This window comes from Lemur catta, chromosome 11, assembly GCF_020740605.2.
Source record: "Lemur catta isolate mLemCat1 chromosome 11, mLemCat1.pri, whole genome shotgun sequence".
NCBI lineage: Eukaryota > Metazoa > Chordata > Mammalia > Primates > Lemuridae > Lemur > Lemur catta.
The window spans coordinates 28,679,148-28,705,130 of record NC_059138.1 but is presented as its reverse complement, the minus strand read 5'-3'; the positions used below and the strand labels follow the sequence as shown (position 1 = coordinate 28,705,130).

Below are 25,983 nucleotides of genomic sequence, written 5' to 3'. Positions count from 1 at the left end.
TTCATAATTGTTCCAGTTTTTCAGATGATTTTCTTCACATTTATTTCTTGCAATCTTCCTATAACAACCAATTATGAAGTCTCTTTATAGTGTTGCCAGCCAGATCTCTGGTGTATGAAGATTATTTTCTATTCTCATGGCTTTTGAGGGTACTATGGCATGTAGTTTGGGTGTTAATACATAACTTTGATGCATTGGCTTCTAAACAACCAAAAGGATGAAAGGAAATAGAGCAAATATTTTTGTGAGAGAGAGGAGTCTGGCTTCCTGACTCATACTAGAATAGGTCTTTAAGCCTTCTCTTTCCTATTTGTCAACAAAAAGTGAAAAGGAAAATCAGGAATCATTTTCTTTTTTTTTTTTTTTAATGTCTCTTAAAGAACTTAAAAAAATTTTATTGAAATGTAACATACGTACAAAATAGCACACAAATTATAAGTGTAGAGGCAGCAAATCACCACTAATTGAACTCAATTATTTAACTAATGACTCTTGTTAAGAAAAAGACCAACACCTCAGAAGTATGGTATCTATCCCTGTCTGTCCCCTCTCAACCAATATCCTAACCTTTCTTCCTAAATATAACTACCATCCTGCCTTCTAACAACATGTTGAAAGTTTCATCTTTGTTCTTCTTCAACGGGATGTTGGCTTTCCTTGTTTCTTGGTCCTCTGAATAACTACTACATACATTTCAGAAATAGCTATTTGTGTTTCACCTTATTCACATAAAACAAATCTGTAAATTTCCACTGGCATTGTATACGTAGATCAATTGGTGATAAACTGATACTTTTAACAATATTTTAATATTTCTCAGTCAATGAAAATACTGTATCCTTCCATTTACTCAAGTATTTTTGAACACTTTTTAAAATAATATTATATAGATTTTTACTGTGAAGCTCTTACATAGCTTTTGTTAGATTTATCCCTAGATAATTCATTATTTTTATATTCATAGAGATGTTAGCATTGTTTCATTTTCTTTTCTTTTTTTTTTTTTTTTTCATTTCAGCTCATCATGGGGGTACATAAGTTCAGGTCATATACATTGTCCATGTTCCGCCCATCCCCCTGAGTCAGAGTCCCAAGCGTGTCCATTCTCCAGACAGTGCGCCTGGCACTCATCATGTAGTCATACCTCCATCCCCTCCCCGCCCCACCTCCCCGGGTCTGCACCTTCAAGCATGACCATTCCCCAGAGGGTGTGCAACGCACTCATCATGTAGGCATACACCCATCCCCTCCCTCCACCCCCCATCTCAGTCTGATATCCAATTGGTATCCTTCCCCGATGTGCATTTAGGTGATGATCAGGGAAACCAGTTTTCTGATGAGTACATGTGATGCTTGGTTTTCCATTCTTTGGATACTTCACTTAATATAATGGGTTCCAACTCTCTCCAGGAGAACCAAAGAGATGTCGTATCATCGTTATTTCTTATAGCTGAGTAGTACTCCATGGTATACATATGCCACAGTTTACTAATCCATTCGTGGATTGATGGGCACTTGGGTTGTTTCCACATCTTTGCGATTGTGAATTGTGCTTCTATAAACATTCGGGTACAGGTGTCTTTGTTAAAGAATGACTTTTTTCTTCTTGGCTTAAATGCATCCTTTATAAAGTAAGGTTGAGATGAGGCTGCGGAGCTATCTTTTTGTTAAGACTGTCATACTCCCAAACACTTTGTTCTTCTGTTGCTTAGATTTGTCACTTTAGATATTCTTATAAAAATAAGGAGATTCAGTTTTAAGGACTGACTCTTTCTCAAGGTGCTCAGAGAATTTGGGGAGCATAATAAAATAATAAAACCAGAATTTAAAGCAGAAGATTTTCAAGCAAAAAAAAATTTCACCTTGTTTTGGCTGAACTATCATTTTACAGAAATCTCCATAAATTATGTCAAGTTTTCTTTCCGACAAATGAAGAATAGGTTCATTGTGTCAGTACCTGGGTCTCATTTTGGCTTCATCTTTTACTTCTCAAAGACTATAAGAAAAGTGCTCCTACCACAGCTGGTGGTGGCCACAGTGAGACTTTGCTGCTTGTGGGGCAGACTTGCTGCTTCAGACAGCTGCCCCCTCCTTCCTCCTCAGGCGACTCTTTATTGTTCAGGAAACAGCAGCCTGAGGTTAATGAGTTTGCCAATCCACAGTCACTCTGACAATTGCCAAATCTGAATTTCCATCCAGTACAATCTATTCGGCTGGACAATGGCATAGTAGTTTTTAGGTATCATGTGGCAATGTTTAGTAGGCACTCTAAAAGAGTGAAAGGATTAAGTCAGGTTAAAAGGCTCAATGAAGGCAAATAGATGAGACTAAAAATAGTATAGTAGGTCATAACTTCTCTCTAATCCAAATAACAACGTATATTTTGAGGGGTAAAACTGCAACCTGGATCACTTGCTAATGTCATTCTTCCTGCATAGACACTGCTTTCTGCATGGGAGGTAGAATAATGAATCCATTCATTATTAACAAAGATTTATTTATTTATTAAGTGATTGCATGTTGCTAAGCCCTAGATGGGGAGGAATGGTTTGTACAGTCTATTGTTTGAATACAACAAGGAATGCATTGAACAAAGTTACTGTAATAGGCAGAATGGGTTTAACAGAAAGGCCATGAGACATAAGCTTCGGGTCCTCTCACTTGCATGAAGCCTTTTGCAAGCCCTATACTTAATGTTTTTGTTTGTTTGTTTGAGACAGAGTCTCACTCACTCTGTCACCCTGGCTAGAGTGCCATGGTATCAGCCTAGCTCACAGCAGCCTCAAACTCCTGGGCTCAAGCAAACATTCTGCCTCAGCCTCCCAAGTAGCTGGGACTACAGGCATGCTCCACCATGCCCGGCTAATTTTCTCTCTATATATTTAGTTGTCTGGCTAATTTCTTTCTATTTTTAGAAGAGACGGGGTCTTACTCTTGCTCAGGCTGGTCTCGAATCCCTGACCTCAAGTGATCCTCCCACCTTGGCCTCCCAGAGTGCTAGGATTACAGGCATGAGCCACCATGCCTGGCCTCTATACTTAATTTTATATACATAATTTTGATTCTTTTTCTTAAGAAGAATCCCCTAAATTATTTAAGCTTCGGGCTGGATCCATCCCTGGTAGCAGCTATGAACCTTTGTCTATAAAAACAAGTATGCAAGAAATATGACTTTACTTTTGCTATAGTTGATTTCATTTTCTATTTCAACACACATTCCACTTAATGAAAGAAACAGTATCAGTGAACTCAGGGGTCTTGCTGGGTTCTGAGTGGAGTTTACAGAATGCCACGATATTGGGGAGGAGGGAATATCTGGCGCTATGTTGTCCCTTGTCCATGCTCGCTGCCTTTGGGGCATTAATGTTCCTATCTGACCTAACAGTGTATGATCCAGGTAGATGGAGTCTTTGTCCTTCTGGTCCTCATTGTGAGCTCTCCTTTGATGAGCTTTCTCTCAGCTTCTTCCATGTCCCTGAGGGGCCAAAATATTTAAATTATTTGGCTTCCCATCAGCACTACTCTGGAAAAAACAGGGCAAGCTGAAGCTATATCAATCTATGCCTACACATCTGTGCCTGGACATGTCAAGCAACCATGACCACTCTACTGCTCCCTTATCCTGACAAGCACTGAAAGCTTCTCTGCAGCATGCCTCTTTCCCAATATTCACCTTGGAATTGAGGCACAGCCCTTCTGTGTTATAAAATCACCCAAGTCTACTTGAGGATAGAACCAGGATTTGGTTGCAAGACAGAACTCCTTCCTGGAGGAACTGGTGTCTAAGCCCAACCTTTCTTGAGTTGGATTGTGGGGTGAGGAGAGTGGCTGCTTCTCATCTATCATAAGTTCATCTGTGGCTACTATTTTTACATAAACACTATGCTTCGAGTCCTTCAGGCTTTGGTTTTGAAGCATAAAAGCCAATATTCATATGGCTTAAAATTTTCAAGCTGTCAATATCTGAGTTGAGTTTCAAAAGCCCATTTTTGAAATTTGAAAGACCAAAATTGATTTTCTCTGCTCTGATTCTGTTGTGGCTTCTCCTTCCAGAGGCAGTGGAAGTAGAATGTCTAAGCTGGAAAGTCTGTGAGGTACAAGGAATTGGTTAGTAATTCATAATATTATCTGGCCACATCATCTATTCAGTAATGGCATTTTAGTGGCTATAAAACTGGCCATGATGCAAATGTCTGCACTTGCCACTTTTTCTTCCTGTTAGAAAATGTTCTTACCCATTGAATTGAATGAATGTCTGCTTATATACTGTGGATCAGTGCCCATTGTTAAGATGAAATATCATGTTCTTGGTCAGGGATATTTGACCACACTGTGAATAACAACAATAGTGTGTCCTGGGGTCACTTTAAGCAGCTAGATTATATGAAAGTATGAGTTGGAAAGTTTCATTATCTGAATTTGGTAGGTACATTCCATTTGTTAAATTTAACCTTGCAAGTTCTGGATTCACCTTCAGTGGTGAGCATCACTAATGGAGAATGTAATTTGCAGTGCTCAAACACAAGTCCTCAGACAAAAAAAAAATTGTATACTGTATTCATTCCAGTGCTGCCAAAGTAGTGGTTTTGAAAGTCCTTATTTTCAAATAACACTACATACAATTTTGAGTAGTTTAGATAGCACTATTTAAATGTTTATTGAGGCCTTGGAAGTATTAAAATGTGAAGGATTTTTGTTATATAGTGACTTTCCTGTCTTTTGTTTTGCTTGACAAAAGATGAGTTTATACTTCTTCACAGAATTGACAGGTGAAAATGTCATCTCTATTTTACAAAGTAAAGCTACATTTGTGCGTTTCCTTCAATGATTTCAAGAGAGGGATGGTATTCTTAGGCAGGATAAATACAATAAGATAACTTTAAATGCGTTTGAGCTATATCTCTGGCAGTTTCATCTTAATGGTAGTTATAATTCTAATTTGTCTTCCAGACCTTATTTAGATTAGCAGCTCTCTATGAAAATTAAAGACAGTGAAAATGCACGAGTATGCTTCAATTCAAAATTAATCAAGAATAACTGAAAAAGGATTTAACCACCCCTGAAAGTCACTCATAATTCAGAATTTAAAATATTACATGTGGGAACAATAGTGACCATATGCCTTTTGCTTCCTCTGGAGTTATTTTTGATGGGTATGGGCTTTGGACCCCTTTCACTTCCATTAATAGTGGGTTTGACTTCCAAAGATTCTTTTCTTGAATCTTGAATAAGTATGAAGATAATTCAAAGATACTTTCAAGATGAAGGAAACTGAAGCACAGAATCACTAGAAAGAAGAAAGAACTTTGCAAACACAGCAGGCTTGATCAATGGCATGTGAAAACAGGCAATACAATTAGAATTGCTAAGATGGAACTCTTAATGTTCAATTCAGGATCAGTATCTAAACTCCTCTGCTTTTCCACCAGTCATTCCATACTAAAGATAAAGGATTTTTCCCATTTCACCTGTTAATTTCATTCCTTTATTCATTTATTAATTGTTCAAATATATATTGGATAACTATTACATTAAATATATGCCAGGCTATTTTAAAAATCATATTCCAAATTCCAACAAATCATAATTGTTCAGAGAAATATGCTCTTATTAAAGAGTTTAATTAAACACCTTTAAAAATATTTGATCCATTTTATGTCTGTGCACATTAAAGGTATAGTTTATTAAATGTTACATGAATACATTTATAAAGCAGATACATATTTAATTTTAAATATAACGCTTATATATAGTCACATTTTGTTTAGCACTAGAAATTGATATTTAAGTAAATTATGTAAAAAATGTAATTATTTAACTACAAATATATGCCAATGACTTAAATTTGTTTGAAGATTGTGGTGAAGTTATTGAAAATTGACTAAGCATCATAAGTTCACTTACCACATGGCTGACATATAGAATTATAATTAGTTATTAAGGTAGTTTGAGAGAAAAGCAAGGATCTTTAGTAGTGGTTTTGAGGTGTGGTACATTTTATTATAATACACCAGTTGTACAGCATGGTGCAGTGCAGCTCATAGTAGAAATAAAATTTCCCTCTGACATCATCTATTCCCTTGAGAATAGTTTGGCTATTTATGTGTGGCTTGCATAACTGAGAATTAACTGATCACAAAAATAAACAGGCCCATACAGAGCCCATTTATACAAGTCCTAGTTAATTCTCTTTGGTTAAGCTTTTAATTATATCCAATTATTTCCTGTTAGATCATGGAAAACTTGACAAATAACTGAGTGACGAGTAGCAAGCGCCACATCTTAACAAGTTGTTTTTTTGAAAATATCCAACTGATTATGAAATTGTCTACAGTTCTGAAACAAAAATAAAATATTGTTATTTTTATTTCAGATGCGATCTGTGAGCCGAGTCTTTAAGTTTATTGACATGCCAACAGAAGAAGGTAAATCTACCAAGTCAATCAAACCATCCAAGGATTGCCAGCTCTCAAAAGTTATGATTTTTGAGAATCCACACGTGAAGAAAGATGACATCTGGCCCTCAGGAGGCCAAATGACTGTCAAAGACCTCACAGCAAGATATATAGACAGTGGGAATGCCATATTAGAGAACATTTCCTTCTCAATAAGTCCTGGCCAGAGGGTGAGATTTAAACACTGCTTGCATTGTTAGACCTGTGTTCAGTAAGTGAATCCCATTAACCTAAGGCAATGTGTCAGTACTACTGTTATAGATTAGCACTGATATTGACCGTACATATTTCGAGTTATTATTTTTCATATGAAATTGAATTTTCAGAGTCCTGAATCTGCAAATAAGTCTATTTTAAATGTGATTGTGCTTGCAGAATTTCTAATTAATTGCTAGGTTGCTAACTAAAAAAACTGTTAAATAAGCCAAAATTATAACATGTTTTAGATTTTCCATCTTGAAAATATCTTCCAATAAGAGAACTGTCTTATTGCTAACTCAATCTAATGTTGTCTGAAATTTTATCTAATTTACATTCTATCAAACAAGTGGTACTTTTTTTCTTAGTGTTTTTCAGTATGTTTGTTTTGTTTTTTGGAGTTTTCAACAGAATATAGATTTTTAATTTTTTCCAAATTATTTGCTATATTCATTAAGCATAAGTAATTGTGCAATGTTTCAAAGTATTTCTTATGGATCCCAGCACTGGGATAAACACGTAGAAGGAACTTAATATATACCGATTTTTGGAATTGATTGTTGGAGAAGGAGATTATCATTCTCCGTATACTTTATGCTCTGTAAACATAGTTTTATATTGTCTTCAAATCTCTTACTCTGGACTGCTCTATAAATCTAGACAAGAGTATTATATATTTTTGATTGATTTTCTTTTTTAATTGAAATAGAAAAAAGTTCTTTCTTTAATTGAAGTTCTTATAAAACTGAATTTAAAAACTTCATCTCTTTGCATTTAATTGCAAATAGAGATCTTAACCATATTGAGATAGAGCCTGTAAAGATGTTAGACCACCATCACCAACACCAACGTAGGAGAGACTGTTTTGCCAGTGAGTTTCAGATTATTTGATAAACATTGTACAAAGTTCTGTAAAATAAAGAAAAGTATAGGTTGAGCAAAAAGTCCCTGTGTGTCATGCTGAATGGCTTAAAATGGAACGCTGGAAAATCTGATTCACCTTTTTGTCTTATAAGTAGGATGAATGAATTCTCATGCCACTAAAATTAACCCTCTATATTTCTGTTCAAGAATGGGATTTGTTTTATTTTTTCTTTTCCTGAGGGAAAATAGTTTTCAATGGAATAAATGGAAGGACTTTACATTTTATTTTATTTAAAATTTTTTTTTTCGCATCAGGTAATGTGATGATGTCAAAACAAAGTTTGAGGGAGGCACATCTCATGCATGCGCATGAGCTCCCAGTCATCACGCTTACAAACTACAAAAAGATCAGATTTTACATTTTAGATTGAATGTTCCCCTAGTATTAAAATGGGGATGTTTGTGCATATTTGGATTATATTAGAGTCCTGATGAAACCTCTGACATTTTTGACATTTTTTGCTTCATTATTGAACTTGGAGAGATGTTAGTTATGCTTTGGAAATATGTAAAATTAATCATTTGCCTTGGCTCCTCCCTTGCATTGGAAAAAGCACAGTTAATTTCTCTGTTTTACTTTGCACATCAATGAATACCATAGGCAGCTAAAGATGTCTTTTTGGGGGTTCACCAAGATGGACACCAAAAGTGCTGCCATTGATGTAACAATACCAACAAATAGGCTGATAAAAACCAGTGTGGTAAGCCGTGGTAAACTGACTTTCTCTTGTCCGATATCCTCCTACCCTTTTGCTTTATTGGTGCTCATTTGCCCACTAAATTAAATTCAACCAAACCCTAAGTAGAGTGACAGAATTTTCAGAGTCCTCGTTACTGTGGGAAGTTTTCCTGATGTGAGAGTAGTAACCAGAGACGTAGCAAAATGAGAAAGAAGTAATATGCTCAAGCATTTCATTTGCTCTGAACCCATATATACAAAACAAACCACGTGTGTTCAGTAACTGTCCACTGCAAGGCACTCTCTAGGTACTTTAGGGGAGTTGAAAATTACATAAGGCTGTGGATCATGCCATCTGTTGAAAGACAACAAATTTAGTTTGAACATCTCAATTGGCTTTGCGGTTCTAGAATCGGGCAACACTTCATAACATAAAATAAAATAAGTGTTCCAGTTAGTTGAGCAGAGGAGGTTGGCTTTGTAGACAGAAAAAGGGCTAAAGAAAGCAGAAACACAGAGCAAAAAGTGGATTGGTCATTTCAAAGTTACTTTCCTTGTAAGGTGGAACAAGGAGATTGAACAATAGAAAAATAACTGATTGGTTAGCATCAGGTTATTTCAGGTTAAGGATTAAAATACAGAGAACTTTATTTATCATGCCCGTTGAAGATTGAAACTGGCCTTTTTGGGAAATCAGGTTGTTATCTCTCTCCAGATTTCTCAGAAGGCCAGATAACAAGTTAGTTTCTGTTTGGTGAGTGTAGGTTACTCCATTTTGATTTTTAGTCATGTCTGCTGGGGCCTAGTACAAGAGTTTAATCCAAAACAATGGCTTCCTATTTTTTTTTGTTTGTTTGTTTAACACATTGGAAGAGGGACTCTAATGTTTATTGAGAGCTTATCATGTCCTAAGCACTGTTTAAAGACCTTTATTTGCTATCACATTTGATCTCATTGTAACCCCAAAGGTAGGTATTATTATGCTTCTTTCGCACAATGGGGGAAACTAAGGTTCAATTAGGTGAGTGAAGAAGCAGGAATCTTAAATCCAGATCTGTCTGACCTCAAAGTCCTTTTTCACCAGATGCCATTGCTTCTGTTAAGAAGATGGAGGAGCAGAAGGTCTGGAGAGAGAGAAAAGAAAAAAAGAGAGAGAGAGAGTGTCTGTTCCAGGAGATGATAATCTAAAAGGGGAAATATAAGATCCAATGAGACCTGAGATAGACTTATTGTGAAGATAACAAAGCTTAAGTTTAGAAAGGCCTTCATTTGCCTAAGCCACCTTCCAAAGCCCTTCCTGTACCTAATTTTGTATTTATAATTTTATCATCTTTATTCTTGAAAAGAGCCCTCCCTCCAAATTTATAAGCTTCAGTACCTCAAAAACCTTGATATGCCTTTGAATAAGAGATACAGGTAAAATGCTGTGGGAATTCAGAGGAGGAAGCAGTTAGCATATCAGTTGGCAGAGAGTTGGGCTATTCAGGGAAGGTTTTCTACAGGAAGTGGCATTTAGAATGAGACTTTGAGACTTGAATTGTGTATTTGAACAAGTAAAGGTTGGTGAGGAAGGGTGCTTCAGGCAGAGGGCATAGAATGAAGCATGGGGCATGTACAGAAAAACAGTGACTGGTTGAGTCAGGTTGGAGGATGCCCAAAGGAAATAATGGGACAGGAGACTGGAGAATGATGATAGAGATTGTGGATCTTGAAAGCCAAAGCAACAAAGTTGAAGACTCAGATAGTCCTAGTATATTTTATACTAAGTGGTTGTGATATTGATATGTAATAAATACATATTTGGTCTTCATCCTGGCTCCTGGCTCCCAAAACCCTGGGAATTTTCTAAATAATAAGAGCTATAGAAACATCTTTTGTTATAATATTTGTTTTTGTCCCCAGTTCCTGAAATAGCTCTAGAGCAATCAAAATGAAAGAGGAGCATCCTTTGTTATTCATAACAATCCCCTTTCAACCACACCCCAATTTATATTGATGAGGTGGTTTTTGGAAAGCCCCTAGAGATGGGGTGACGATGGACTGGTTCCCTGGGACTTGGGTTGGAACTTTCAGCTCCACCCCTTGGCCTGCAGGGAGGGGTGAGGGGCTGGAGATTGTGTTCAATCAACAGTAGCCAATGATTTAATCAATCATACCTGTGTAATGAAGCCTTTCTGTGAACCCTAACTGAAGGGGTGTGGAGAGCTGGTGAACACATTGAGGTGCCGGGAAGGTGGTAGGCTGGAGAGAGCATAGAAGCTCAGCATCCCTTCCCACATACCTTTCTCTATATATCTCTCCCATCTGGCTGTTCCTGAGTTGTATCCATTTATAATAAACTGGTAACCTATAAGCAAACTGTTTTCCTGAGATTTGCCTGCCATTCTAGCAAATTATCAAACCTGAGGAGGGATTCCTGGGAACATGCAATTTACAGATGGGCAGTCAGAAGTACAGGTGACAACCTGGCCTTGCCATTGGTATTTGAAGTGTGGTGCTGATGCATGCCCAACCAAGCATGAAAGCTACTGTTTAAGAAAGCCATTAGGTGTAGGGGAGTAGAAGACCAACTGCAAAGGATTAGGGAATGGGTGAGTACTGAAATGAAAAGCTATGTAGAACACCAGTGTTGGTCGTGGGAAGTAGAAAGCAAGAACACTGGTCTGAGGGGATGATCATATCAAATGCAATATGGAAGCATTTTTCTCTGCACTGAGGAGAAGTATATATTCTCCAAGATAGGAGGAAAGGAGATAAATGGAGTTAAAGAGAACCTTTGAGCACAGAGTTGGAAAACTGAAGGTATTTGAGATTGTGCTGTCTCAATCTTTTAAGTCAACTACAAGCCACAGTTACAGAGTTTGGGTAGTGTCAGTCCTCTGACTTCTCTTCTCTTTCAATATTTGTGTTGAATATTCTGAGTCTTTTACATCTTTTTATAAACTTAAGAATCAGTTTGCCAGTATCCACAAAATAACTATCTGGGATTTTAATTATGAAGAACTGATATCTTGACAATATTGACTCTTCATATCCATGAACATGAAATGTTTCTCAATTTATTTGGTTCTTTGATTTCTTTAATCAGAGTTTGATATTTTTCTCATGTAGATCTTTTACATATTTTGTTATATCTTATACGTAAGTATTTTATTTTTGAGGTGCTAATGCAAATCCCATTATGATTTTCATTTCAAATTCCACTTTTTTATTGCTGTTATATAGGAATGCAATTAATTTTTGCATATTAACCTTGTATCTTGCTACCTTGCTATAATCACTTATTAGTTTAAAGAATTTTTTTGTCAATTCTTTCTGATTTTCTGCATAGATGATCATGTCATTTGTGAACATAAAGTTTTATTTCCTTCTTTCCAATCTGTGTACCTTTTATCTCCTTTTCTTGTCTTATTGCATTAGCTGAGACTTCTAGTATGATGTTGAGATTAATAGTGAGAAGGGATATGTATCTTTGCCTTATTCCTGATCTTAGTGGGAAAACTCCAAGTTTCTTACCATTAAGTATTATGCTAGCTGTAGGTTTTTTTGTTTGTTTGTTTTTTAGACAGTCTCACTCTGTTGCCCAGGCTAGAGTGCAATGACGTCAGCCTAGCTCACAGCAACCTCAAACTCCTGGGTTCAAGTGATCCTTCTGCCTCAGCCTCCTGAGTAGCTGGGACTACAGGCATGTGCCACCATGCCCGGCTAATTTTTTTTTTTTGTATGTATTTTAGTTGTCCAGCTAATTTCTTTCTATTTTTAGTAGATATGGGGTCTCGCTCTTGCTCAGGCTGGTCTCAAACTCCTGAGCTCAAACGATCCACCCGCCTCAGCTTCCCAGAGTGCTAGGATTATAGGCGTGAGCCACCACACCCAGCCTGTTTTCAGTTTCTGAAGAAAGATTTCTCTTTTTCTTCTTACTTTAGATTTAATTTGCTCTTCTAGCTTTCTAAGGTGGAAGCTTATATGACTGATTTTATGTTCTTTTTCTTTTCTAATATGTACATTCAATGATACAAATTTCCCTCTAAGCACTGATTTTGCAAATTTTCATAAATTGTATTTTCATGTTCATTTAGTTCAAAATATTTTAAAATGTCTCTTGATATTTCTCTTTTGACGCATGTGTTATTTAAAATTGTGTTGTTTAATTGCCAAATATTTTTTGATTTTCTAACTATCTTTCTCTTATTGATTTCTAGTTTAATTCCACTGTGGTCTGAGAACATACGTTCTATGATTTTTTTTTTAATTTGTTAAGGTATGTTTTATGGCCCAGAATGTGGTCTGTCTTGGTGAATGTTCTATGTGAGCTTGAGAAGAACGTGTATTCTGCCGTTGTTAAATGTAGTCTAAAGATGTCAATTCTATCCACTTGATTGATGGTGCTATTGAATTCAACTATGTCTTTACTGATTTTCTGCCTGTTGGATCTGTCCATTTTTTAATAGAGGGGGATTGAAGCCTCTAACTATAATAGTGGATTTTTCTATTTTTCCTTATAGTTCTATCATTTTTTGCTTCACATCTTTTGATACTTTGTTGCTTTGCATATACACATCAAGAATTGGTATGTATTTTAGAGAAATAACTCCTTTATCCTTGTGTAATGCCCCTCTTTATTTCTGATAACTTTGCTTGCTCTGAAGTCTGTTCTCTCTGAAAGTAATATAACTACTTTAATTTTCTTTTAATTAGTATTAATATGGTTTAACTTTCTTCATCCCTTTACTTTTAATCTATAATATATGTGGCTTCAAATTTAAAGTAAGTTTCTTATAGACAACATGTAGTTGAGTCTTGATTTTTAACCTACTCTGACAATCTTTGTTAATTGATGTAGTCTATTGGTATTTTAAGTGTTATTGCTATAGTTAAATATATGCCATATTTTTTACTATTTTGTGTTTATTGCCTTTGTTCTTTGTTCTTGTTTTTATCTTCTACTCTTTTTCTTTCCATTGTGGTTTTAATGGAGCATTTTGTATGATTCCATTTCTCTCCTTTCTTAGTATGTCAATTCTACTTTTTTGTAATCATTTTTAGTGGTTGCCCTATACATTTTACAACTAATTGAAGTCCATTTTCAAATAATATAATACCATCTCATGAATAGTGCAAGTACCTTGTAATAACAAAATATTCCCTATTCCTCCCTCCTGTCCCTTGTATTGTTGCTATCGCTTCACTTATATACATGTATACTTAATTATATACATATATATGATTGCATACATAGTTATAATTATTATTTTGAGCAAACTGTTATTTGTGAGATGAGATCAATTAATAAGAAAAATAAAAGTACTAATTTTCCCTCATTCATTCTCCAATATTCTTCCTTTTTTTTATGTAGATTCAAGTTTCTAACCTATATTATTTTCCTTTTCTCAGAGAAACTTCTTTTAATATTGCTTGATAGACAGGTCTACTGACAACAAATTCCATCAATTTTTGTTTGTCTGGTAAAGACTTTATTTCTCCTTCACTTTTAAAGGATAATTTCACAGGGTACAGAATTCTAGATTGGGGGGTTCTTTTTCTCAAAACTTTTAAATATTTTCGTTCCATTCTCTTCTTGCTTGCATGGTTTCTGAGAAGTTAGATGTAATTCTTTTATTTTCTATAGGTAAGGTATTTTTTCTTCCGGCTTTTTTCAAGATTTTTTCTTTATCTTTTTCTTTGATTTTCTTCAGTTTGAATATGATATGTCTATGTGTAGTTTTTTGGCATTATTCTGCTTGTTTTACTCTGAGCTTCTTGGGTATATGTTATGGTATCTGACACTACCTTGGGGAAATTCTTAGTTATTATTGTTTCAAATATTTCTTCTCCTTTTTTTCCTTTTTATTCTAGTATTCCCATTACACCTGTGGTATAATTTTTGTAGTTATTTCACAGTTCTTGGATATTGTGTTCTTTTTTCAGTCTTTTTTTCTTTGCTTTTCAGTGTTGGAAGATTCTATTGACATATCCCCAGGCTCAGAGATTCTTTACTCAGCCATGTTCAGTCTACTAATGAGGCCATCAAAAGCATTCTTCATTTTTGTTACAATTGTTTTTGATCTCTAGAATCTCTTTTGATTCTGTCTTAGAATTTCCATTTCTCTGCTTACATTATCCATCTGTTCTTGCATATTATCTAATTTTTCCATTAAAGCTCTTAGCACATTAATCATAGTTGTTTTAAATTCTTGGTCTATTTATTGCAACATCCCTGTCATGTCTAAATCTGGTTCTGTGTCTTTGAAGTGTGTTTTTTACCTTTTAGTATGCCTTGTAATTTTTTGTCAACAGGTGGACATGATGTGCTGGATAAAAGGAACTGTAGTAAACAGGCCTGTAGTAATGTAGTGGTAAGGTGTGTTGGGGGGGGGTGGTGGGAGAAGCATTCTATAGTCCTTTGATGAGACCTTTATCTTTTTGTGAGCCTGTTCGTTTGGGCTATGAACTTCACAAGTGCTTCTCAGCTTTTTCATGCCCTTAGATAGGACAGAATGGCTAGAGTGGGATGGGGTCCAGTTATTTCCCTTCCCCTAGGTCTGTTAGGCTCTGGAAGACCCCCTAATAGGTTAGGCATGGTAAAATAGTTTCTCTGGAGGTCAGGCCTGCAAAGAGGAGCAGAATACTCTGGCATATTTCAAAATGTTTACTTTTCCCCTCTACCTGCTAGAAACATGAGGGGATCTCTGATCTTCAATGTGAGAACCTGATAGGGATTCTGGAGGCAAAACTCATAAAAGTACAGAGGTCCTCCCATGCCTGGGCCCCTTGGAATTTTCTTAGTCTCAGACTTGTCTACACTGAGTCTCCAGCAATTTGTCAGTTACATTTTAGGTTTTCTTACCCTAGTACTAGATCCCTCAGAGGTTTCTACTTGTTGGTTTCTGTCCTGTAAGTTGTAATTCTCTGTATCTGCTTGTCTGTCTCTTCAGTTTTGGGGGAGGCAGTGGTTTGCCCTGTGACCTCACATCTCTGGTAGATCTAAAATAGTTGTTGATCTTTCAGTTTGCTCAGCCTTCTCCTTGTTGTTAGGGTAGAGTGGCCACTTCCAAGCTTCGTACAAGCCAGACCAGAACCTGGAAGTCCTGTTTTTAATTTTTTTATTCCTTTGCATAGCACATTAGGTAATGTCTTAATAGATAATGAGTGAATGAATGGCTTATATATATTTGTAAGTCATAAGCTACCTTAGACTAGGAATTGATTCTTAAAATGTCATTCTGAGTAGGTCTCATAAGAATGTCATTTCTGGGCCAAGTGTGGTGGCTCATGCCTGTAATTCTAGCACTTTAGGAGGCCAAGGCAGGAGGGTTGCTTGAGTTCAGGAGTTTGAGTCCAGCCTGAGCAAGAGCAAGACCTACAAAAAATGGAAAAACTAGCCAGGCATGGTGGTGCTTGACTGTCATTCCAGCTATGTGGGAGGCTGTGGCAGGCTGTGACTCAATCACCTGAGCCCAGGAGTTTGAGGTTGCGGTGAGCTATGATGACACCACTACACTGTAGCTGGGGTGACAGAACAAGAGCCTGTCTCAAAAAAAAAAAGTCATTTCTACTGCCTTGTCTTTGGAACATATTAACAGCATCTTGCAAACAGAAGTAGACTCAAATTTAGTATACTATTTTGGATATCCAAAAACACTGCAAATTCAGCTGTGGGCTAATTACTCTTCTTGGGGGGGGGGCAGAAAGCCGTTGAAAATTAAGGGCTTAAGTGGGTATCTCATTTCATTTTTAATGGATTTCTATGTTCTTGGCTATGTGGTGAATAGGTGAAAAAATCAATATTTTGTGCAGAAAAATTATTCAATCTTCATATTAAAACACTTTGTCCATAGCAATTACTTTAGGGGAAAGATGTCATTACTTTATTTGCTCTGAATTGAGTCCTTTAATTCACAGAACCTATACTTTAAAGGTTTTTATTTTCAAAGCATGAGAAATGTAGTCCTATTTCACAACTGTTACTTTAAAAATCTATTTTTCTTTTTAATCTCAAATAGTTTTCTTTCTTTTCTTTTTCCTTCTTTCTTCTTTTCTTTCTTTCTTTCTTTTTTTGAGATAGGGTCTTGTTCTGTCCCCAAGGCTGGAGTGCAGTGACAGGACCATATCTCACTGCAGCCTTGGACACCCGGGCTGGGACTACAGGCACACACCACTGACTTCAAATAGTTTTTTCTTAAAAGCTTTTGACTTGTTGTCTAAATTTTAATAGCCATATCACCTTCCTCCAACTAGAATATCTTTTTTTTCTTTTCTTTTTTCCTCTCAAAATTTAGGCTTGGACCTTAATTTGGAGTCAGGTTCTTCATTATAAACCTGGACTTATCAAAATTCCTCAGATGATATATTGCATATAGTACTGGACAGTTCTCTGAGTAAAAAGATATTTAATAGTACTTTAAGATCTTTTGTGTGAATTTAGCTGCTTTCTCCATTTGTAGTCCTTTCAAAATACTATGCCAGAAATAATTTATAAGAGTATCAAGGGTTCAATCATATCAGCACAATCACCTAAGTGCCTGTTTGATTTATTAAACATATACCCCACTTTTTGACTTGATGAAAATAGATGTTAAGTAGTTGAATCATTCAGTAACTTATACTGGGTTTATGGATAGCATATTCTCAAGACTGTTTTATTAACAGAGATATATGGACATATAAAACATTAAATTGTAATCACCATGTGGATATAAATTTCACTTGACTTGGCATCTTGATTTCTGGAAACCACAAGGAAATGAAAAATAATTACAAGAGGTTTTCACTTATTACACTATTAAAATGGTGAGTAAGACACCTTGAAAGGAATGTACTGAGAACGTTCTATTCATGGAACAATACAATGCAATTACAGCTAGCACCAAACTTAACACTGTTTAACGCTCCACATAATATTTTGATTTATCTTGATCCAAACTTCTCAGGGAGGAGGTGCATTGAATTTACCAGAAAATACTGACTTAGAATTAGGGTATGTCTTTAAAAGCTTGTTTGCAGGAAGTACTCTAGCCTTACTCAACAGATCGCTGAGAAGCCTGGAAAAACAAACCCCGGAAAAGAATTATTATGTGCCAATTATATAAACATAGGTAAAAACCAATGTGATTCCTAGCTGTTGGAAAACACGTCAGACATAATGCATGACCAACAGTTTAATGATATAAGGAAACCAGAGCAATAGCTAAAAAAAACTGTAAAGCTAAACAAAAGATTTACAAATTACATCTTGATCCAGTCTTATCCCAACATAAAAACTGAGTTCCCTAAAGATTTCACTATTTGTTTCTGAAGGAAAGAGAAGGTGGTCATTTATCTAGTCATCATTAGAACCCTGACTAATGATATAGGGATTTAGATCTCAAGGCACTTTCACCAAAAATTCTTGATATGATTAACCTTAGAGTAAGTCACTTCCACCTACGGAACTTGCTTTTATTCTCTTCCCCCATACCTCGCCCTGACTGAGCATATTCAGATGGCTTATACAAAGTTTTGCTGTTGTGTTTGAAAAGTCATGACATACAGTGAATGTGCTTGTGCAACAAGGGCCGATTCAGAATTGGAAATGTGCACATGAAATTTCACAAGATTTTAAAGTTAAGAGTTGATCTGGTAATTGACCAAAATTGACTGAATCCATTTATTAATGTTTATTAGATCAGCTAAATACATTTTTTCATTCATCTGATCATCCGTCCATCAATCCTTCCATCTGACTATCTCTCAGTCAATCCACATATTTGTTGAGCACTTTGTGTAAACCAAGCACTATGCCAGGTGCTGGGAATTCAATGGAAAACAAGATAGAGTACCCTGCTCTTGTTGAACTTATATTCTTAGGGTGAAGACAAGCAATGATCAAGAAAAAATAAATAAAATAGTAACTATGATTATTACTATGAAGAAACTCAGCAGGATGTTGTGTAGAACATTTGGTTGATCTGGTTTTCTCAATTGACTCAGAGAACAAACTTGTGAAAGTCCCATTGTAGGGCTCGTACGATAGATAGGAAGACAATTGCGTCATTATTGTTTACCCTCTTATCCCAAAGGCCTAGTTCATCACCAGGTTTCTAATAAGTGGTCTGTAAGCTATTTTTTTTTTCTTATCCTAAATGTGGAAACTTTTTAATTTTTTTATTGATATATCATAGTTGTATATATTTTTGGAATGTGAAAACTTTACAAGTATTCCCTTTAAAATCATGAACCTGATATCCATGCCCCCTATCTAATTTCTATTCAACAATGTGGTAGAGGTCCTAGCCAATGCAATAAGACAATAATAAATTCTAGGCATTAGTATTGAAAAGGAAGAAATGAAAATTGTCATTATACTTAGATGATATGATTATTAATTCTTTTTTGAGACAGGGTCTTGCTATGTTACCTAGGCTGACTTTGAACTCCTGGGCTCAAGCAGTCCTCCCACCTCAGCCTCCCAAGTAGCTGGGACTATAGGCATGAATAAATTATTATTATTATTATTATTAAAGGTTGTTATATACTCTAAAATATATACTGTGGTCCATGCACTGGTTCTAGTTTACAAACTGTTACTGGTCTGTGACAAGATAAGTACAGAAATTGAGAGTAAACATTTAGAAATTCATTTTCTTATATATATTCAAAAGTACTAATTTGCAGTGAATTGAAAATTAAAAAATAAAACAAAACCATCCTTCACCACAGGTAGTTGAAAAGTACTACTTTAAAAGATCATTTGCTTAGCTATACTATAAAAAGGCCAAATGATTAAAGAATATATTAATAGAATGATGTAAGGCTGTGGTCCCCAACCTTTTTGCCACCAGGACCAGTTTCATGGAAGACAATTTTTCCACGGATGGTGGTGGGGAAGAGAAGGGTTTGGGATGATTCAAGTGCCTTCCATTTATTGTGCAGTCAAACCTCTCTAATAATGATAATGTGTGTTTGCAGGCGCTCCCCAGCACTAGCATCACTGCCTCAGCTCCACCTCAGATCATCAGGCATTAGATTCTCATAAGAAGCACCCAGCTGAGATCCCTGACGTGCAGTTTACAGGAGGGTTCACGATCCTATGAGAATCTAATGCTGCCGCTGATCTGAGAAGAGGCGGAGCTTATGTGGTGATGTGAAGGATGAGGAGCAGCTGTAAATACAGATGAAGCTTCGCTGGCTCCCCACCCTCCCTGCTGTGTGCCCAGTTCCTAACCAGCCACAGATGGAGGTTGAGGACTGCAGAACAGTTATTCAGTGCCACCAAATGTCAGGCAGTTCATTTAATGGTCAGCCAATGACTGCAGGACTGTTCTACCCTGTTCAAATCACCTTCAAGTGCTGGCTATTGAGCTGACATCAGAACTCAGAGTTGGGGCTGTCTGTGGACCACCCACAGTACTACATGATGTTCTCATTTCCATGCTATGCTCTTACTAATTTTAGGTAACAAGAATAGTTTTTTTCTTTTCCTTAATATCCTTTTTGCTTCCCAAAATTCCTATCTTGCCAATCAGGGTGGATGTAAGAATTTGATTTGACAACTGTCTAAAGTGCTAGTCCACTGAGGCATGGTAAGCCTTGGTTTGACCTGCCTTCCCTGAGAGGATACTGCTGCCTGAACATATTCTTGTTTATTGTTAGGCCTGAACTTGACATAATTAACTTGTTGGGGACAGTAATATTAAATATTATTGTCTAACATACTAAATTTTAGAACTATTTCAGATTAATTAACTTTCAACTCATATCCACTTTGGGGCCTAGATCAAGCTGCAGGTCTCTGCTTCTGGCTTGAGCCCGTCTTTAGAGGTGATGTGCATGAAGACATTCTATCTTTGCTTGTCTTTAATGCAAAATGGGCATTTTCAATGTTTAGTAAAGGTCAGTGATAAATGAAGCCAGCATCAGGGGTCCAATTACTTATCACCAGTTTCTCTATTGTGTTCCAGCATTGCTCTTCACCACGTGTCAATGTTGGTCAGGATTGGGTATGTGCAGAAAGGTTTGAATGAGTAAGTGAAAATCTAATGACACGAGAAAGTATTTCAATGGTTTTTATTGGAGTCCAATGCTGAATTACATTTAAGGCATGGATCTGATTGTCACAGGAATAATCCCATCACTTTTACCTTACAGGTGGGCCTCTTGGGAAGAACTGGATCAGGGAAGAGCACCTTGTTATCAGCTTTTTTGAGACTACTGAACACTGAAGGAGAAATCCATATTGATGGTGTCTCTTGGGATTCAATAACTTTGCAACAGTGGAGGAAAGCCTTTGGAGTGATACCGCAGGTGAGCAAAAAGACTTAGCCAGAAAAAAGCAACTATATTGCATTTTTACCTCTATTTGACACTTGTGCTCAAGAAATTCACATTACGCTGCAAAATATATTTGTGATGCATTGCCATCTTTTTTCTTCAATGCAGTCTTTTCATAGGCATAAAAAATTTTCTGAAAATTTGGGATTTTATGTGACTTATATTGATTGAAATGTTTATAGTTTTGATAACATTTCCCAGAAGACAGTCTGCAGCAGGAACCTGGGGCTTTTGTTTTTACCAGCTTTTTCCGCCCCCTGCTTCAGTGGTCTGAACTCCAACTTAGCAGTCACAGCAGGTTGAGAAATACTTTGCAAGAGCATAAAAGATGCTCCTGAAATAACAAACACTTGGAAGCATGAGCTAGTGGAATTGAAAATAGAAAGTGTAATGATTGTTTTTTGTACTTTGGATAGGATGAACCATGTCAGATTACTCTGTAGCTTTTTTTTTTTTTAAATGTCACTCTTTGATTTGGGTCACAAAGGATCTTTAGCCTCACTGGCTTGGTATCATTCTATCTATGTTATTGTGCAAGAGTACTTCTTGTATATGAGAGAAATAGCAATGGTTCTAGTTAAAAATGATCTAAATGGAAACCAAGAAATGTCTTTACAGAGACCAAATTTGAAAGGCGTTTGTTGTATTTCTGCTAGTATTTGCTCTCATCTCTCTGGGTATATTCACTGTTTTAATGATCATTTTTCCTCCCTTTGTACTAACGGGCACTGAATCCATTCCACTGCCATGGTTCTTTCTAACACTTCTCTACTTTTAGCACAAAATTAAAATGTCAGGAGCATCTCCAGGTGGATTGACTACAAATCTAGACCAAGAAAAAAGCTTGTATTTCTTGATAGATTACCTTTGTGGAACATTGCTCCTTTCAACTAATGAGGCACTAAATATTCTAACTGCTAGACTGATGCTTTTAATTCATTTGTGTAGACTTTTGCTATGCTGCCAAAAGCTTAATCCTGGTTGGAGTTTTAAAAACAGTATTGTTTCTTCAGAAAGAAAAAAGTGATTGTCCGATGGTCTATGGATAAAGAAACGCTGGAAATACAAGTATCCCAAGGTGATAGCATTAGGCAAAATAAAAATGTTGAAAAACATAAAATAGAATCAGAGAACTTGTCAGAGAAGTGTTGTGATTCAGTTTAACCTTAGTCTTTTGGTCCCATTTTTAATTAAAAACAGTGAAACTTTTAGGTTTTGTTGTTCTTGCTCACATAAATCTGCCGTTACAATAAGCTAAGCTTTAAAAATTAATTTCAGTTTCACTGGAAATCCTTTAGGTTCTCTGCCACATAGTGCAAAGGTTTTTGTTTTATTGCATGCTCTACTTATGAATCTAAATATGCAAGACCTGAACCAAGACTACATGGGCCAGAGTTATGAAAATTCTTTGTCTTGCCTTTCTGTCAAAGTGAATCTTCCAAATTTGCCTTTTTTCATTTTCCCTCTTCTATAGCTTCAAGCTTTATATAAACTAAGCAACAAATACTTTCAAAGATTCCTTCAGAAATGTTTGATGATGCTGATATAGATGCTTCTCATGTATATGTTTATGATCCTGGTTTATGAGACTGTCTTTTAGTATTACAAGGACATCTGTAGACAGAATGTACTATTTCTTCCACTGTGACAATTTTGTTGTTGTTGTTGTTGTTGTTGTTGTTGTTTGAGACAGATTCTCACTCTGTCATCCAGGCTAGAGTGCAGTGGCATCATTGTAGCTCACTGCAATGTCAAACTCTTGGGCTCAAGCCATCCCTCTGCCTCAGCCTCCCAAGAAGCTGGGACTACAGGCATGTGCCACTGTGCTCAGCTAAATTTTTCTATTTTTAGTAGAGACGGTCTCACTCTTGCTCAGGCTGGTCTTGAATTCCTGAGCTCAAGCAATGCTCCCACCTCAGCCTCCCAGAGTGCTAGGATTACAGGCATGAGCCACCGCGCTCAGCCCACTGTGACAATTTTTGAACATTATGTGAATGCCCAAGAAAATATGTGAGGGCAAACTCCTCATATATTTTTGATGTCCAAACCAAGAGCTGCTTTTATTTTTCTAACTTTTCTTTGAAAGTTCAAATTAAGTAATTTTTTCCTTTCCTGGAGTTTGATCTTTAGAAAAAAAAAAAAAGGAAGAAAAATCTAAGGAGAGCTAGTTTTATTTGCTTTTCCATTTTTTTCTTTCTTCCATCTCCTAGACCTTGTAAGGGCATAGTTCTGATGATCTCTGGCATTGAGACATTAGAGATCTCTGGATCAATTAGTCACTTGTTTTCAGACACATGAAACAGGAACTTTGAACAAGAAACTTCCTCTCTTTCTCATAGTGATCCTGAGACACCAGCTGTGGAATCACAAGGTGCCATTGGTTTTGGCAAGTCCTTGCAGTTTTTTTGTTTTTTTAATGTTCTTCCCTCCTGTAAGCTAGAAAGCAATCTTGGAGACTGCGCCAGCTTAGAAGAGACACTATTGTGTACATTTCCAGTTAGAACCTCCCTTAATATGTTCTACTCTACCTGTGATCTATGAGGTCATGAAAAGGAGACAGTGAGGCTTTTAGTCAGAGTCCCATTGGTTTAGGTAATTTGAACACCGAGATTTAAAATGCTTCATTAACTTTTAATCCTGTTAAGTACTTAATTCATAAAAAACAGAAAAATAATTTTTAAATATAGTTTTAAAACTTCGGTTACAAATTTAAAAGACTGCAAGCTATTCTGAGGAAATGACTAGGCCTATTCTTGCAATGAGACTTTATGATCTGAAAATAATCTGTGCTCACACAACTCCCACCACAGAGTTGGGGCATCTTTGGCTCTGTGGGATATGAGACGGGGCCAAAACTTGTATCTGTAGATCTGAATGAGGAAGTCAGGGGTATAGCAGTTCTCATCCAGCTTTATAATTAACAATTTAATAATTAGTTATTAAATCCCATGTGTATGCTTAAAATTTTAAGTATTACAGCTTCTGTAGTTATGCAAAAGGTATAGCTGGCACTTGTCCTTGATCTGCCATGAGCTTCTAATGAGAAGCTCAAAATTACATCCATTGTCATAAGTCAAAGATCAAAGGAAGACAGAATATAACCAAAATGATAAATTAAATATAGGTAGTTAGCTATAGTCCTGGGTCAAGGCATGGGCTAGTCAGAGAGTGCTATGGGTAATGGTGAGGGAAAGGCCAGCCCCAAGCCCTCATGTCCCTACTCCACCACATCAGTGTGTCCTTCCCTTTTTCCTCCTCCCACTGCTGTGCCTTTCTATCTTTTTCCTTGTGTCCCTCCATTATATGTTGCACACAGATTAAACATTTGAGAGCAACATTTAGGTTTTTCACTCCAGCCCCAACATTCTACTCCCACATTCCAGTCCCACATAGGCTCTAGAACCTTGTTTATAAATCTCTCCTGGTGTTTTTGAAATGTCTTGTATTAGAAGTTCTCATTCAGTTATCTGTGGATTTGTTTCTTTCCACTTAGTGCCATAAACACTTTGCAGACATTCAGTTAAGGAAGCAAGATTTAAACACAAGATCATTGACAATGGAAACAGACTAGCAAAAAGAATATAACAGAAATGCTAAATGAAATATAGATTTTTTTCCTTACTAATTTTTTTTATCTCTTATAGAGTAGATAACACAATAACTTCCATGATAAGAATTCAATATACACTGTATTGTGTTGAGTCACTAAATGCTTGATCTCTTTTACAAGGGATTGTAGTTCTACCAGCATCCGGGTTTTAATCTGTATAATATTAGGCAAGTCATTTAATTTCTCTGGGATTCACTTTCCTTGTTCACAAAGTAAATATAATGTTAGTAACTACTTCATTATGTTTTTGTGAGGACTGAATGAATTAATACAGGTAAAGTACGTAGACTCCTTCCTGGCACATAGTAAGTACAATATATTATATTGTGGTGGTGGTTATTATTTATAGTCCCTTGAGGACAAGGGATCATGTCTCCTTCATCTTTGTATTGGATTGGATGTATATACAACAGGAATGAACAGATAAGTGTGGACAGTTTCACAAAGAGGGTGATAATTAAGGTCAGCCATAAAGGGTCATAAAACTTGTAGATTTTAGAAAGTTTGGGGGCATAGAGGTGTGGAGAGGGTATTCCAGGATGCCTGAAAGGAAGATTATGTACAAGTACAAAGATGGGAACTGAAAACATTGGGATGCAGAGAGTCAGGGGAAGCCACATGTTAGGGAGTAGTAGGAAAAAGAGGGAAAGACGTGTCAAGTGCCAGCATGGCCCAGTGCAGTGTGGGTTGACTCTTTTTGAATGAGGAAGAGGCTGGTGAAAGGGTGGTAGAGGATCATGCTGTTGCTGGTGGCATGTGGAGGATGGACTTGGGGAGGCAACAGGAGAAGTAGGGACGTGGGCTATGAAACTCTCCAGCTGTGATGTGACAAGAGTCTAGACTAAAATGAGGACAGTGAGGGTGCAGTGCTGAATTCAAGAGTGAAGAGAAATTTAACTGGTGTGGGGAAAAGTATAACACAGTTTTATTACTTCTGAGCCTAAAAATGTAAAATTTTTGATAATTTGGTCAGATCAGGAAAACATTTTTTATGCTACCTCTGAAAATATGTATCCTAAAAGTTGTAGTATAAAAAGGTTGTGAAGCGTTACATAATTTTACAGGAAACAGCTTATATATCTTGTATGTAATCATTTACATACAAATATATGATATGTACATTGATATTATAAAATTATTCTGTATTTGTTATAAATCTTAAATAATTTTGACTGAGGAATATTTTATTCATCTTGTCCTAGCTAATAGCCATTCTTAAAAGCAAAACAGGCTGAGTGCTGTGGCTCACATCTGTAACCCCACACTTTGGGAGGCTGAGGCAAGAGGATTGCTTGAGGCCAGGAGTTGAAGACCACCCTGGACAACATAGTGAGACCACGTCTTTACAAAAATAAGAAAAGTTAACCAGGCACAGTGGCATGCAACTGTACTCTCAGCTATTTGGGAGGCTGAGGCAGGAGGATCACTTGAACCCTGCAGTTTTTTGAGGCTACAGTGAGCTATGATCATACCACTGTACTGTAGCCAGGGTGACAAAGCAAGACCCTGTCTCTAAAAACAAACCAACCAACCAACAAACAAAAAACCCAAAGCAACACTTACTTGTTTTTTCCTAGCAAAACTTATTTTTAAACATTCTCTAATGCAACTTTAGGATCTCGATTTGTTCACATTGGATAGATTTTTATTATATAGATTCAATTTATAAGAAAATGTTGCTGACATTGTCAAAAAGGAAGATAAAACCACTGTGATACTTATAAGCATTTAGGCCACACCACATTTTAATAGACCTATACATGATATATGTATATATGTGTGTGTGTGTGTGTGTGTGTATAAATATA

General features: G+C 36.4%; 1 protein-coding gene and 1 non-coding gene across 2 annotated transcripts in view; one reads left to right on the top strand and one right to left on the bottom strand.

Annotated features, from left to right (window-relative positions):
* CFTR (CF transmembrane conductance regulator) overlaps positions 1-25,983 on the top strand; it is a 142,698-nt gene that overhangs the window by 100,107 nt on the left and 16,608 nt on the right. Inside the window, exons 22-23 of the mRNA XM_045564145.1 lie at positions 6,374-6,625; positions 20,383-20,538. Of these exons, the coding sequence (XP_045420101.1) occupies positions 6,374-6,625; positions 20,383-20,538 (408 nt within the window). The remainder of the gene's footprint in view (positions 1-6,373; positions 6,626-20,382; positions 20,539-25,983) is intronic.
* Positions 7,822-7,926, bottom strand: LOC123647900. The gene has a single exon (XR_006738426.1). It is a non-coding gene; the product is annotated as a small nucleolar RNA U13 (small nucleolar RNA).